We start from the raw sequence: 15,873 nt of genomic DNA, 5'->3' as shown, positions 1-15,873 counted from the left end.
CAGCTGTGTGTGAATCATCAGCTGAACCACATCTTCCGACAGACGGGTCTGGTTATGCAGCTCTTATGAAACAGCAGATGTAGGTGAGACTGATCTGAGCTGCCTGAACGTCTGAGTGTAAGATTAGGACACTGTGTGTGTGTGTGTTTACATCACACACCTCGCTGTCAGAAAGTTGCTGCTTCAGCAGCCTCAATCCTCGCCGCTCGGGTCAGCGCCCTGAACACAAAGTGGTTTTCAAGTGTTTCTCGTCCTTCATGTCATCAGTTATTGATGTAAACAAAAAACATGATTCACCACAGGAGAACTTCTACGGTGGATAAAACACTATTTTTTTTATATAAGTTTTGCTCAAACTTAAGAATCTGTGACATCATTATCAGCGTCTGGCCAGATGTTCAGGCAGCTCGAAACAACACGACAAAACAAAAAGTTCTAATCTGGAAATGAAATACATGAAAAGGCTTTAAGTTGCTAAAGCAGGACCGCTGCTCGTTCTCAGCTCCACCCTTCCTTCTGTCTGCCTCAGTGCAGCGCCTCACTTCATCCTCTGTCTGAAACATGCGTCTCTTTAAAGTCCCTAAAACGGCCTCTTCCTTCTGACTGGCCAGCTTCCGGAAGCCCGCAGTGGGGCAAAAACCAGGGTCATAGCTGTACTGATTGTGTTTTGTGATGGCATGAAAGTAGGAAAAGTAGGAACATTTTCAAGGCTCCTGAACGCCTCACGGACCTTCAGGCTTCACGTGCTCTCAGCGTCTCTTTTTATTTTTATTTATTTTTACCGTCATCCAGTTTCACGAATTACAGTATGCTTGTATTTGTGTGTTGCATATTTACAGATGTAGACGCTACAGGGTGACATCAGCAGACCGGAGCTTCGGCCTCCCGTGGCCTACATCTGTCTCTGTCCAAATCAATAGAGATGATTGGTGGAAGAGGAGGAGAAGCTAACTCCCACCACGCCCTCTCAGAGAAGCAATATGCTGATTGGCTGATCCTACAGGCCCCGCCCCCTCACTCCCATCCCTTGCGATGACACAACAAACAGATAAATAACAGTGCAGACTCCTGAAAGCCTCAGATGTCCCTCTGAGACAGTCTCAGCACGTTTGTCCCACTTTTTCGTTGGACATTGAAGTATCATCAGAGACTTTTATTACTCGGGTGTTGGACGCTCCACAGCAGCTTCACGATGGAGCTGAAGGACTTCTGCGTGACGGGCGACCTGCTCAGCCCGCAGCGGTGAGTTCACGGAGCCTCGGCCTGAAACCGTCCTCAGGTCCAGATTCAAACGTTTTAGTGAAGTTAACGCGCTTTTTCTGGATGTGTGACAGTTTTCTTTGCAGCACGTTTTGAGTAGCACAGACAAATAAATCTAAAACGTTTGAAGGTACTTTTGGAAACTCTTTAAAATCTGATGCGAACACTGTGTGGCAGCGTTCCCCAAGTTTAACTCTGTTCTTTGTGCGTCTGAAAAAAACAAAAACAAACGATGCTGCTCTGTTTTTAAAATAACTCCAATTCTGTGCAAATGTGTATGACGTTTGTATATTATGTATGATGAACACGCTGTGCAGACTCACACGGTTTGTGAAATACAACCTCTGTGTTGATGTGAATATGAATAATAAGTTTTCCTGTCCTTGAACGCGACGTTGCAGCGCTGCACTCCCACACAGACTCATGTCCATGTGCACAACATCAATGATGATTTCCACTTTTACTGGCGGAGCTTTCTCTGATCAGAGAAGCACACAGACCAAACCTTATCTGAAAAGACTTGTTTTCATTATCGTAAAACACGATCTGGCATTAACAACGCGACACTTTGTCCCGATGAACGCGAACAAACGTCACCTTTGCACGACTACGAGCTCAGATTTAAAGGCTCATTTTCTTGTAAAGCGCCCCCTGCTGGTCATTACACAGAATGCACGTTTAAACTCTTCGCACCAAACTTGTGAAACTTGGAATGCGTTCATGGGAAACCCAAATCTTCTGTTTTTAACCCTGCAGGTCATTAACGGCCTCACTAATGTCAGCAGTCGGCTCGAGATTTTATTTTGTGTTCTGCACATTTTGTCCTGGTTTGTATTTCATGCTCCTCTTTCTTCTTCCTCCTTAGCATCCTGGACTCCTCTTCTCCCTCCTCCTCCCCCAGAGATGAACCTCAATCTCCACCCTCCTTCCTCCACTCCTCCCCCATTGGTCCCGCCTTTCCTCTGGAAGCCACTCCCACTCTCAGCCCTTCACATGCAGAATTCTTCCTCCACAGCCCGGCTTCTTCTTCCTCCTCATCATCCTCCTCCTCCTCACCGTACAGTCTCCTGTGCCGAGCAGCGGAGCCCGACTCCCCGACAGGATGTAGTTCCAGCGGTGGAAGTAGCGTCTTGGTGTCGGAAGCGTCGCTGTGTTTTTCTGTATCGGACTCGTTTTCAGCGCAGGTGAAGTTTCTGTTTAATCACATTTAAAAACACAAACACTCTTAAAGTCTGAACGTCCCCGGGGTCGAACTGCCAAACTTCAAATTCACGTCCGTATCCAACTGTTCCTGGAAGTTTTCTCTGGTGCCCCAAAAGTCTTAATCCAGACTAGAGTCAGAGCTGAAGGTTGGACTGAGGTACCTGCTGAGCTCACTGACATCCAAATAAAATCCTCAAACGTCACTAAAACTGGAGCTCCGCCTTCATGGAGGTGTGTTAGTACAGAAACCTCACAGCAGTCATGTGATTGGCCATTAAAAAGGCCCCAACACCACTCAAACGCAGCCTCGAGGTCCAGTCCAGGAACAGTTAGCTGAGGTCTGTGGAGACCGTCTTACTGCTCGCCACTGATGATGACGTCGTATATCTGCAGGTCAACTCGATCCTGAGGGGCGACTACATGACCTCGATGGGGGCCATGGGGCCCAAAAGGCTGTGTCTGGTGTGCGGAGACTTCGCCTCCGGGTATCACTACGGCGTGGCGTCCTGCGAGGCCTGCAAGGCTTTCTTCAAGAGGACCATCCAAGGTGGGAGGAGCACGTTCATCATCTCCTGTATAAAGAAATAAAAACATGAGGATGAGGACGGCTGATGATATATTTATAAAATATAATTCTTACTGTTACTAGTGTAAACGATGCTGGTCGTTTATGACATCAGGCTGTTGAGTGTAAATGTGTCCAAACAGCAGCCAAATTACGCTTTTTGCACGTCTCCTGTGTGAAACCTCCAAATAGGTTTTTAACGGCACCCTTTAGAATAACGTGGTTACAAAGGACATCCTGTGAAGATCGACCCGCGATGTGAAACTGCCTTACAAAAAACACTAAAAAGGACAAACAGGGAATCCAAGTCATCAGTAGAGTCATAAATAAATAGACGCTCAGCTGGTTTCTATTAAATATCAAAGGTCTTACAGTCTGTGTGATTCATTAGCCGATCAATACAGCAGCGCTCGCTGTATCGATTAGTGTGAGAAGCCGTCGTCTCTCACATCAGCTGCTTGTTTCTCATTCCGGGCGATCGATTGGTCACGCCCGATCACTTCACTTATTGATCTGTGCAGAGAGGTCAAAGGGAGGCCACGAAGAAACTCACAGCAGAGGGTTTTAATATTACAGGGCACGATGATCCACGTTATTGATCCACGATGAGAGTTTGGGTTCATTTCTGATCACAGTCTGAGAGACTCTCACAAAGATCCTGCATTACTGCAGAGCTGTGACCACAGAATATAAAGCACCCTACAAACTGACCACTGCATTTGCAAATATGTGATGTCTCGATAAACCGAGCAGATATTTGAAGTTTACACAGCTACTGAAAATATGTTAAACGTTTATTTTGAGACACAGAAAGATTAATAAGAGTAATATTAAAACTTAGTAGCGGCCGCCATTGTTGGAAACTGGAATTGGCTGGGCCGCGCTATGAATTCTGGGATATGGTGGGCCACGAAGGACACACCCGTCCCATCCTTCAAATTCGGGGAAATGAAGGACACATTTGAAGGAGTCGATGAATTGGGACAGCCTTCGTCGCCTGGCTGTGACGTAATCGGCCTTCAAATGCGGCCTCCGAAGTATGCAGCCTACGTTTTGGGACACAGCTACTGACACTCCTGCTTTTATTTCCTGTTGTGGTTACCTAGGTAACATCGAGTACAGCTGCCCGGTGATGAACGAGTGCGAGATCACGAAGCGGAGGAGGAAAGCCTGTCAGGCCTGCCGCTTCCAGAAATGTCTGCAGGCCGGGATGATGAGGGAGGGTACGTTACACCAAACGACCGTTACGAGCTGGCAGGAAGTAGAACTACGTGTGTGTGAAACGCCTCTGCGTGTTGCAGGTGTCCGTCTGGACCGCGTCAGAGGGGGGCGCCAGAAGTACAAGAGGCGGGTGGAGACGGGACTGAGTTTATGCAGCAAAGCCCCGTACAGCCACCCGAGCAGCAGCAGTGAGTTCACCTTCGCTCCCTCTGAAGGCTTTCAGGTCAAACTACTCGTCCACGCCGTTTATCATCCACTTCCTGTCTTTTAGGGAACAAGGTCATTTCCCACCTGCTGCTCACAGAGCCCGCCCCTTTAGCTGCCAATCAGGACGATTCGACCAATGACAGCAGCTTGCGGATCCTGCTGATCCTGTGTGACCTCCTGAACCGGGAGCTGCTGCTTCTGATTGGCTGGGCAAAACAGATTCCAGGTACACGCTCGAGACCACCAAACAGGTCCCCAATCAAGACCACGCCCACCCTCAACCTCCACCTGGTCCCCAATCCAGACCACACCCACCCTTAACCTTTACTTGGTTATCCAGAGCACTGGAACATTATGTATAAACACAGGTAATATAATAATAATAATTATTATTATTTGTCATTTATTACTCTGCCCCGCCCACTCCCAGGCTTCTCCGGACTCTCATTGGTCGATCAGATGTCGCTTCTGCAGAGCGGCTGGATGGAGGCGCTGCTGGTGGGTGTGGCCTGGCGCTCCCAGGGCGCAGGGGGGGACGAGCTCGTGTTTGCCGGGAATCTGTGTCTGGACGAAGCTCAGTGTCGAGCCACGGGATTGGCTGACCTGTACGAGGCGCTGCGTCACCTGATAGCGAAATACAGAGCGATGAAGCTGAGCCCTGAGGAGGTGGTGACCCTGAAGGCCATGGCACTTGCCAACTCTGGTAAGAACAAGCCATTAGCACCACTGCCTGTAACCACAGTAGGACAGTACTGTGTGTCAGGGCAGAACAGGCCTGTAGGGGGCGATGTTTCCCTGCAGTTTTATAGGAGAAACAAATAATCTCGTTTTAATCTCGTCCTGATGGAGTAACCTGCTTATGCTCAGTGTTTAGGAGACACATTCTTCATGGTTTCTGTTTGACTCAAAGCGTTATGGCTGCACATGAACTCAGATATTAACACTTCCTGGCTGTCTGAGTTTCAAAATAAGAGCCTGAGATGAATGATGATTAAGTTAAACAACTCGTCTGCATCTCACAGGACAGTACTGTGGTATAAATGATGCAGGAATTCCAGCACTCTCATGTTTTACAGCTTTTACAGTTTTACACACACACACACACACACACACACACACACACACCTGATCAATATGGCTGCTGTGTATCTGTGAGCGGGACAGCTGAGGAGCTCCAGCATGAACTCAGATATTGATTTTACCACAATAACCACTCCACTCATTGATCTTAGAGGAGTGGTTATTGATATTGATCAGACTCTGGGAGCTGAAACAGCAGTATTGATTAATCCCAGACTTGAATTAGTTTTGTGGCTCTCACTCTGTCGCAGTTCAGTGGTCAGCAGAGCGTTTAGTGGCGGCGCTGGAGGCTGCAGGCGAGGAGCAGCCGATCAATAACACTGAAGTCTGCTCAGACTCTCACTGTCTCAGCCTCAGATCAATAAACAGACTGGCAGACAGGCCTGTGGCTGCACAGCCGTCCTAAACCTGCAGATGCTCAGGCTCAGACGTGCAGACACACTCACAGCTTCTGATCAGTCGATCAGGGGAAACATATTGAGCTGATTAACACGCAGCACCCAAACGTTCCAGTCTGTGATTTAGAGACGTGAACAGGACCCAGTCTTTAAAAACTAAAGCAGTCTGACACTGCACACGTCCTCCACCATCGGATGTCCAGTTTCATGCAAACTCATCCGTAACCAGTTCAGTTTTCCTGCTAACACAAAACCAACCAATCACATGACCTCACATGATGTAGGTGAGAGACTTTTGGAGCCAGTAGTGACCATATTTAGACCAGAGCCTCAAGTGGCCATGAGAGGAACTGCACTTTGTGTTTGTAGCAGAGTGTTTTGGTCGTTTGTCCTGATACAGCTGAGCATGCTGGGTGTAATGAGTGAGGAAGCATTCTAACCTGCGTCTGTCCGTCTGTCAGACGCCGACCCGGTGGACTGCCCGGACTCGGTGCAGAGGTTTCAGGACGGGCTCCACGAGGCGCTGCAGGACTACGAGTCGTCCCGCCGGGAGCAGCACCGAGCAGGACGGCTGCTCATGACCCTCCCCCTGCTACGACAGACCGCCGACCGAGCCGTGCAGGCTTTCCTGCGGCTGCACCGCCACCGCCACGTCCCCATCCACAAACTGCTGCTGGAGATGCTCGACGCCAAGGCCTGACCGCGTCCTGTCGGCCATTTATCGGGGAGACTGTAAAATGACCCAATGCACTTGACTTTTAGCTTTCAGAGAAGTTATATTTTTGTATCATGATGTTTGTTTTTTGGCAGAAATGAGCTTCCGTATTTTTTGTTTATGGGACCGTTCCTGCTCAGTAAAGCTCATTTCTGCTCAAAGATCCAGCGTTACAGCTTTTCATCAGAAAACATTAAAGTGGAACCGTTCTACTCATTTGCAGCGTGGGTTCTGCTAGGGCAGCTTTGCATGAGTCACAGTTCAGAATAACCCTTCTTTGTCTGATACTGGGCCTCTGTCTCAAACAAGCTACTCCCTGTTTAAGGGCTACCGTCCTACTTAAATGTTTGAACGGCGAGTGGGCGGGGCCTTTATGTCTGAGATGACTACAGTAGGGATATCCTCTGTGACATCACAGACCAACATCAGAAAAAAAAAAAGTTTGAAACAGAGTGTTCGTCTCACTGAAGTCGTTATTAGAAACTTGGCTCATGTTTATTATGAACAGGAAAGCAGAACAGAGCCACTTTAACCAATCAGCAAACACTTCTTTAAGCTCCGCCTCCTGTAGGAAAAGGTGGGCATATCTAGAGTCAGATTTAAATTTATTTTTATAAACTAAAATATTTTTGTGTGATATCCATTTTTCCACGATGATGCGATCAAACTGCGATGCTGAGTCGTCGTTTAAATGGCTGTGGATGTTTACTGTGTCAGAGCTGTTTGTTATAACAATAAATTAAAGCTTTTGGAATAAAATCAGGTGCTCATCTTTTATCTTCTAAAATATCTCGTCATGTCTCTAAGACATGAGTCTTTACAACACGAGCTGAGCTGTACGCACAGAGTTGGAAACCATTAAAAACATTACAGATTCCTAATGGCTGAAGATGCTGCATTCACAGGTCGTAGGAAACTAGAAATTTGTCATCCTCTGTGGAAGTCTCTCTCTAGTTTTTCACCATTTCAAACAATATACATAATATAATGATATATTATTAATAAATAATAAAATAGACATAATAAAATAACAGTTAAGTTAAACATATTTAAAAAAAAAAAAAAGAAAGAGAAAAGTAAAACAAGAGCGAAGACCTCGTGGAGTTTGTCAATTTGTCACTGTAAAATCTTCATCTTGTAACTCAGAGACTTTATTATTCCCACAGGGAAATTCAGTCATAGCAGTGTAAATACCACAAACGTCAAGTACTCATAAAAAATGCAGTGTATGTAGCCTGAACCACGAAGCAGCTCAAAGCAAACAGAGCGACAGGCTGAAGCTAAAAGTGTGTTCAAAGCTGAGCGAACATCAGAAACTAACCCGTGTCTGAGGTCAGCTTACCCGAGGAAGACTGTGGGCAGCAGGCGGCTCTGCTTCATCACAGTAAAGGAGGAAGACGCAGTTTTCCTGTAATCACCGGTTTACTCTGAGGCTTCCTGGAAATACATTTTCCCCCTTAAAAGCACCAATGCAGCAGAAAAAGGACTCCGTGCTTTGAGTGATATATTATTGTTTATTATCGATTAGGATTATTAATGCATCATCAGGATTCATAGGTAACTTACAAAATCTGAGAAACAGTAGAAAGTCGTGAAAAATAATCGCCTGACAGCCCTGAACGCACCATGAAGAAATTGGGTAACAGGTGAGCTGCACCCCTAACATTCCTGTACTGGAGTCTCCCCCTGCTGGCCATAAAGTGTACTACAGAAAACCTAAACAGTTACACCCTCTGCACTCCCAGGGAATGAGCTTCAAACGAGCTCAGACTTTAAATTTAAATTGGATTTTTGATATTTTGGTGACATGATGAGTTTGAAAACGTCCAGAGTAAACATGTAGAGTTCATAAAACCTTCAAAGGCGGTTTCAGAGACCTGAAGACCCAAACAGGGAAATGAGTCCTGATGCACACAGATTCAGTTCCCTTCAAATCGCTTCAGTTTTTTGACCCTTTAATTATTTTATTTCATCTGCAAATTAGTTTTTGTTCCAGGGAAGTTCCTGGAGATTCTGGGGAATTATCAGGTTTCCTCAAAGCAGCTGTGAGACGTTCAGGGTCGGTAAGTCAGCAAACATACAAATGAAATAAAAAGACAAAACTGTGAAGTCTGTTAGAAAAGTTAGAAAGAGTGCTGGTTAGAAAAGCTACAAACAGCTTTGTGCTCGATCACCTGAGGAGTCTCCGTTTGGGATTTTACTCTTTTAGCTCAGTTTTTGGTCTCCACCGCCTCCCGAAGGAAGCGTCCGTCTCTTCAGCTGCCAGAAGCTGAACTGTGACGTTACAGTGCGACAGGTTACTCTGATAACAGCGACGCATCAGCATGGCTGACGTGGTTCAAACAAACCCAGGCTTCCTGCAGCAGCTCTGACCTGGTCTTCATCCTGTCACAACCATCCAATTCTAATTAAAAGACGCTTTTGTGCCAAAGAGGTTACTTCTCCTCGCCTTGGGGCCTTTTCTTGTTTTACCTGAAATAAAGACTGAAGGTCGATCTGCAGCCGTTATCAAAAACCACCGGAGGAGCTGATCGTATCATTTTCTTCTTCACATCTCACCTGACAACAGCTTTTAGTCATGTTTTCAGTTTTTTCAGCCATCGTGTGTCCACCTGAACCCGAAGCTCTCAGGCAGATCAGCCAATCAGAAGCTGGTCTCATTCATATGTGGTTTGGGGCTGGCGGGCGGGCCAGAAGGGGTGGGGCTGTCGGGACCTGGGGGACTCTCGGGGGTCCCCGAGGAATCAACGGGTGACGCTGCAGTGTTGTGGCGAGGGGAGACAGATGCCTGAGAACGGGTCGGGCTCACCGCTGCGGAGGCAGGGCTCGGCGGGGAAGCGGGTGAGGTCCTGCGGTGTAATGACGAGGAGAGCGGTGACGAGGACAGCGATGATGGCGGTCCAGGTGAATGTCGAGCAGCAGGGGGTACAGTGAAGGTGGGAGGGGTCCTAAGGCCGAATTTGGCCTCCAACTCACTGCACACCGCCAGGCTCCGCCTGATGCCCTCTGACCCCGGCGGGAACCCTACGCTCACAGCCGCCTCTGAACCCTTGGCGAGCTCCTGGCAGCGCTCAACAAAGCTCCCCCTGCGCACAGACCCACATTCTTTGTCCCGGTCCAGATGCCTGAGGGGACGGGGGCTGCTGGTCTGGCTGCAGGTGGGGTAGGAGGGGCCTTGTTGCAGTCCAGGTGAAAGGCCAGCTTCTCGGGCAGGTTTAGCGAAGGGAACGGGGGGCGGAGCCTGGCGGGGGAGGCTGCCGTACAGCGACGCAGACGAACCCGAACCTCCGGCTGCACCTCGTCCTCCTCCCATAGAGCGAAGGTGCTCTGTCCTGAAGGCATCGCTGAGCTGAGAGTGAAGGCTGCAGGAACAGGAAGTGACACAAGTCAGCAACCACAGTAAGAGCATGATGTTTACGACTGCAAACGACCAATGGCATCCATCAAAGACGCGAGATTAGAAGTCATCTGTCAAAATAGAAACACCAAAGAAGAACGTGGACTCTGCACCGCATCACCCTGTGTGAATGAGGCTCAGTGGGAGGGAACTCTACCTGCAGGTGGAAGCTCGGGGCGTGCTGTCAGGTGTTCTGGTCAGAGCCAGGTCGCACTGGTCCAGCAGCTCCAGCAGCTCCTCCTCTGTGGGTCCGCCCAGTGCTGCCAAACAGCCAATGAGAACCCATGTTGATCAGCTGCTAACTAACTGCAGAGCACAAGAAGTTGTTCTTCTACATCACGAGTCTGGAGTTTTACCTCTGATGTCGACCTTGCCGGCGATCTCCATGGCGGTGGTCAGGTCCCACATCTGGATGCTGCCGTTGCTGTGGCCGCTGAACAGGTAGCGACGCGGCCGAGAGCCGATGCGGCTCGAGCCCTCGCACTCGTGGACCATGAAGGCCGTGATGGAGGTCCCATCCACCGAACGCACCTCACATACCCTGACACACACACACACACACGATATTTTGGTCTTAACAGACGTTTGGTTCTAAACGTTCTTTAACCTTCAGTGTCACATGATCACACATCGTGTGCTCGCGGGTTGTTCTGTTATTACGTTTACTTTCCAACATGGACGTCAATACTCTACACGCCAGTCGACAGACAGGCGGCGTGTTTCGTTACCTCCTTGTTGAACCAATGTGACGCCGAGGACAGTGTTGTTGTTTTTAATTGTGTTGTTTGTCTTTCATGCATGTACGGAACAGGAACAGCAGCTACTGTTACTGCAGGAGCGAACGGGGATCCTAAAACTAAACTGACCACACACAGTTATAACCAGGTGGGTTACAAGTGTCTACGGCTCTCCCACCTCTTCCCGTTGGAGGACAACCGGACGTAGAGTTTATCCGTGTCGGGAACGACTCTCTGGATAAACACCTGCTGATCGTCTCTCTCTCCATACGGCCCTGAAACCAACGAGACAGTGAAACGAAAGGAGATCTGAAGAAATCTGACAAAGTCAAAGTTTGATTGTCTTTGATGAATTCCATCGCTTCATTACAGAAGCAGAGCTACAGTCCTCAAACACAGCTCGGACTGCGATCGGGGTGACAGTTACCGATCTCGGTGCCGGCGCTGCAGCCTCCGTGCCCGTCCACGTCGTCCAGGCTGAGGATCTTGAAGGAGGTGAGCGGCGTGGACCCCGGCTGGGTGGAGATCATTCCTCTGAAGCGAGTCACCGTCCACGTCCGCACGTGGTTGTTATCTGCACAAACTGAAGGACGACGAAGAGGAGCTCAGAAACAACGACACCATGAACGAGCTGCAGACATCAGCTTAAGCCCTGCATTCGACACAGAACGCCAGTTTCCAAGACGAGGCGATTCTCGTACCTGAGATGAGGTGCTTTTCCGACAGCATGATCTTGGTGACGGGGCTGCGGTGGACAGAGAAGGTCTGAAAAAGCTGAGGCCCTGAGCCCACGGTCTCTGGATGCTGAACGATGACGCGAACAGTCCCCGAGCTGGTCCCGTACGCAATCTCGATCCAGTTCCCGCTGTCACCTGAGCAAACCGGGCTAAGTGTGAGACGGCTGCAGGAACATGAAAAATAAGACTTTCCCTGACTCGTCTCTAACAGACTGAGGTGAAGGAATGTGGAGAAAACTGACGCCCTGCAGTGGTTGTATTAGCAGCAGTGTCAGTGTCTCCGTACTTGTTTTGGGTGTGAGGTAGACGCTGAGAGCGGTGATGGCGTCTTCGGTCGGGTCTCTGTACAGCTCCGTCACCAGCAGGTCGTTATCCTTCATCCTCAGAGGAAACTTCTGAACATCTGACCAGCAAACAGGGACATTGTGAACAGCGGGGACTTTTTAAACATCTGTCAAGTCGTGAAGCCAAAGCCTCCCAATGAAAGCTGGTGAGAGTGGCCCGCAGCATTTACTGAACAGATTCAGGTTCTGGTTGGTAAATTAATGACCACGAGCCAACAATCTGATGAATTTATACTCGTACTGAGCAGTTTTCAGTTGATCCGACTCATCGATCTGCAGCTTCTTACCGATGTAGTAGATGGAGCCGTTATTGCAGCCCAGGATAAGGAAGGAGCCGGCGGTGTCGTAGCTGCTGATGGGAACCACATCCTGGTTCTGCAAAGGTCACAGAGAACATGTGTGAAGCAGACCGATAACCACCTGAAACAGACTTGGTCCAATCAGCTCCCTCGGCAGGTGTTCAGGCTTCAGCACTTCCACTGAAGCGACCATCTGAGAGCGTCTCCACCCACCTGCCAGTGTTTGGTGACTGCGTTCCACACCCCCACCTTCCCCGTGTGGCTGGTGGCGATGAGCTGGTTACCAACAAAGAAGAGAGCCTCAGCGGGGACATTGAGACTGAAGACGCCTGCGGGGAGGGAGAAACCAGTTTGTTTTTGTTTTTGTTACTGGGAACGTTTCCCGAGCAGCTCAAACCTACGTCCCGATTCCCGGGAACACTGCGCAGAAACTCGTACCGATTTCATTGCCGTTGCCATCAGGGCAAATGGACCAGAGGATGATCTCCGTCACCGAGGCGACAGCCACCATCTTGTCGTTGTCTCCCAGCGACCCGCCCATCACTTTGGCGTTGAGCGCGACTCTGTCGATCATCCAGTCGAGGCGGGGAGAGGTGAAGACCTGCTGCCACCCGGTCGACTCCTTCACCCTGAGAGAGGAGGCGGGAAGAAGGAGGCAGGAGAGGGACAGCCAATCAGAAGACAGTTAGCTTACAGTGGGAGGAGCTAAAACAGCTTTTCCCCCCCACTTCTCTGACAGACTACAAACTGACGGGACGACTCAGTACGGAATAAGGATTATTGGGCTTTGGCCCGAGTATTAGCTAATCTGAGATTAACGCAAACCTCAGACTACAGTCAAATTTAAACGGGTGATAAATGACCTGCGACCTGCAGTTAAAGGTGTGTGAGAGCACGCAGCAGTGACCTGTGCGCACGTGTGTGCACGTCTCTCTAAGGAGGCTCACGGTGTTACTGAAACCGCTACAGATGCTCGGACGGAGGTGTGGATGCAGCAGGATGTGCCGATGTGTCTGAGCCGCTCCCAGTCACGTGAAAACAAATAAACAACAGAGGTCATGTGACGCGTTTACCTGTAGCAGACCACGAACTGCGCGTAGGCCACAGCGATCCAGTTATGATGGCCGCAGATGATCCGAACCATGCCGGGGTCAGATGAGTGCCCTGAACGCACACACGCACACACACACACAATGAAACTCCCACCACGTCCCTCCGATCTTAAAAAAGTACAAAATAAAGAAGCATTATTTAACGTGCCGACCTCCTGACGTCCGATCCTCGTTCATGCCTCTTCCCAGTATCCCAGAATTCCCGAGGTTCGGAGGCATCGTGTTGCTGCGTCGGACCGGCGCTCGCTCTACAGGAACAACGCGGCCCGCCATGAACTGCGACCCGGCCACGCTGTGACGGTTCCGACGCTTCGCCGGGTGCACTGGGACGACACAGACAGAAGGAGCTGTGAATCAGGATCACGCCTCCACGTTTCAGTTAGAAACAGGACATTAATTATATTTGCATCGTTTTATGTGAGTGGTGAGCCTCCTGCGGCACATTTTATCTGAAACAGAAAAGATTTCGTTATTTTAATCATAACAACTTTTTAAGTTTGCAATGATTCGTATATAATAAATACAGACATGCTCACATTCTATGAAAATTTTACCCGATAAAGCATTTTGAAGTTTAAGATATTTAATTTCAAATTTTTTTTTAAATTAGTTACATTTTTATAGAAAGCATCCTAACACCTGCATAAATTATGTGTTGTGCATTTAAACTTCCTGAAGGCCCTGTCAGGTGGGGGTCAGGTGTGCTGTGAGGACAGGTGTACCTGCAGGCGGCAGGTAACCGTTGAAAAGCACGTTTCCGCAGGACGACCGGTCCAGCTCGTCACACAGCTGCAGCTTACGCACTGTTCCAAAAACAAAGTGATGAAGAACGTTTAGCGACGTCTGCGGCTTTACGTGCTCAGCTCAGAGTGCGGTCCAGCCTCACCGAGCGGTGTGATGCCGTAGAACTCGGCCTCGTGCATGAGCATGTGCACGTTGATGGAGCGCGGGTGGAGCTCTTTGGTCCGCAGGAAGTTGAGGATGGTCGCGAACAGGGAGGGGTCCCTGTCGATGAAGATCTACAGCGAGAGAGGAGGGACAAACGCAGTTATCGCGAGGAGGAAAAGCATGCGGGGACGTGAGGAAGACGAGCTTTACTTACAGCTCCAGTTTCATCCTTCAGAGTCGAGATCCGGCCGCTCAAAAGGCTGAAGAGAGAAAACCCCCAAAGAAACCATCAAGATGTCAGAAACCAGCAAACTCAGCTTTCCAAAATACAAGAACCAGTTCAGTCACATCTGCCTTTCATTTCACTTACACGACAATTTCATCACATCACAGACTAGCTCACGTACGCATATTAACATGCATGTTTCTGCACACATTCGACCAAATGAGAAGACTTTTAGCATGTCCAGCTCAAAATCAGCTTTTAGGGAGTGAAGTGCATGTAGTCCAGAGAAAGTAACCTAAAAGCCCCCGACAGCCAGGGTCTCCCTCTCTGACCCACCTGGAGAAAAAGGAGTCAGGGACCCAGGTGAGCGTCTGGCGGGAGGTGCTGAACCTGAAAGCAAACACACACTCGTTGACTCTCGTGTTGTCATAAAACAACAGAAATAACAGCAGTGTGAACAGCTCCCCTCTCCTCCTCCTCCTCACTGACCTTTCACTCCTTATCTGACCCTGGTGATACCTGCGCCTCGTGCACGGAGTCACAGGTGCACATTAAAGTCTAATGAGCACCGAGAAACTTTTACATCCGTTTTTACTAACGGACATGAAACTGTTGCCCTGCTGCGCTCCAGCACGCCGTGATTTCCTGCATCCGTGTCTTGGTTAAAGATCAATATTTTATCACTAAACACTGAATAAAAAACGAGCGATGAGCTTCAGTCTTTATAAACACTCCTGACTTAAACAGTCCCTCTGCCTGACTCTGACATGTTTAATAGGTGAACATGTACCTGACATCACCTGCCTTTCAACAAAAGACAAACCTGTTTTGCTAACTTTAACAGTTCCATTGTCGGACAGCATAGTTTTAATTTATTTACGTTAAACAGGCCAAATATAAACTCTTACTGAAGTAAATCTGAACTTTATTATTTATTCGTCGTTTATATGTTTAATGTGCGCAGTACAGCTAGCTTACAGCGGCTCGTTTCCTGTTTCTCTCCTCTGTGCCAGGTTCTGGTGTGAGCAAAGTTATGCTAGCTAACAATAACAAAGTGCGGAGCTGGAAAAACTCAAAGCGCGAAACACGGACTTTATAACCGGGTTAAAAACATCTAAAGTATACTGTGCAATAGAAGGGGTTATAAAACGTGTTTAATGTCTTAGCGCAGAGATACTTTAGAGAACATTACTACACTATGATACTGGAAGCAGTCTGTCCGATAACGGATCCTCCCATGTTAGCCGCGGGAGCTAGCCGGGTTAGCAGCCACTCCTGGGTCTCACCTCTTCCCTCCGACGTTCAGGTGGATGATGTCTCCGCTCCTCGCCGTGGTGGACATCCTCTAAAGGCCCGGAGACTCCGACAATGACCGCCAAAGACACAGTTTTAATCCATTTTTCGGTGATAAACTCTGTTTCCGTTGTGCTTTAAGCCGGCTTCCGGAGGTCGGACAGAGGGGCGGGGCATAATGGCCGCGTTAT

At 48.8% G+C, this 15,873-nt stretch overlaps 2 protein-coding genes across 2 annotated transcripts; one reads left to right on the top strand and one right to left on the bottom strand.

Moving 5' to 3' along the window:
- Positions 1-1,046: 1,046 nt before the first annotated feature.
- On the top strand, positions 1,047-7,408 carry esrrd (estrogen-related receptor delta). Its single transcript, XM_082502370.1, is given in 8 exon segments — positions 1,047-1,242; positions 2,126-2,444; positions 2,857-3,010; positions 4,135-4,251; positions 4,330-4,488; positions 4,491-4,682; positions 4,887-5,159; positions 6,396-7,408. Coding segments are annotated over 8 exon segments (1,503 nt in total). The 5' UTR covers positions 1,047-1,192; the 3' UTR covers positions 6,635-7,408.
- On the bottom strand, positions 6,724-15,788 carry shkbp1 (SH3KBP1 binding protein 1). Its single transcript, XM_082502349.1, has 17 exons — positions 15,676-15,788; positions 14,726-14,779; positions 14,378-14,423; positions 14,162-14,294; positions 13,998-14,078; positions 13,428-13,598; positions 13,237-13,327; positions 12,602-12,792; positions 12,377-12,492; positions 12,152-12,239; positions 11,807-11,923; positions 11,485-11,655; positions 11,211-11,366; positions 10,962-11,058; positions 10,403-10,587; positions 10,204-10,306; positions 6,724-10,011 (listed from the first exon to the last, which is right to left on the bottom strand). The coding sequence occupies exons 1-17, from the start codon at positions 15,729-15,731 to the stop codon at positions 9,294-9,296; spliced, it is 2,574 nt and encodes an 857-aa protein (XP_082358475.1). The 5' UTR covers positions 15,732-15,788; the 3' UTR covers positions 6,724-9,293.
- Between the last annotated feature and the right edge of the window lie 85 nt (positions 15,789-15,873).

Source organism: Aulonocara stuartgranti (genome assembly GCF_965226115.1).
Source record: "Aulonocara stuartgranti genome assembly, chromosome: 14".
In the NCBI taxonomy this organism is placed as follows: Eukaryota; Metazoa; Chordata; class Actinopteri; order Cichliformes; family Cichlidae; genus Aulonocara; species Aulonocara stuartgranti.
Note: the sequence above shows the minus strand (reverse complement) of the source record. Positions and strands in the feature narration are given on the sequence as shown.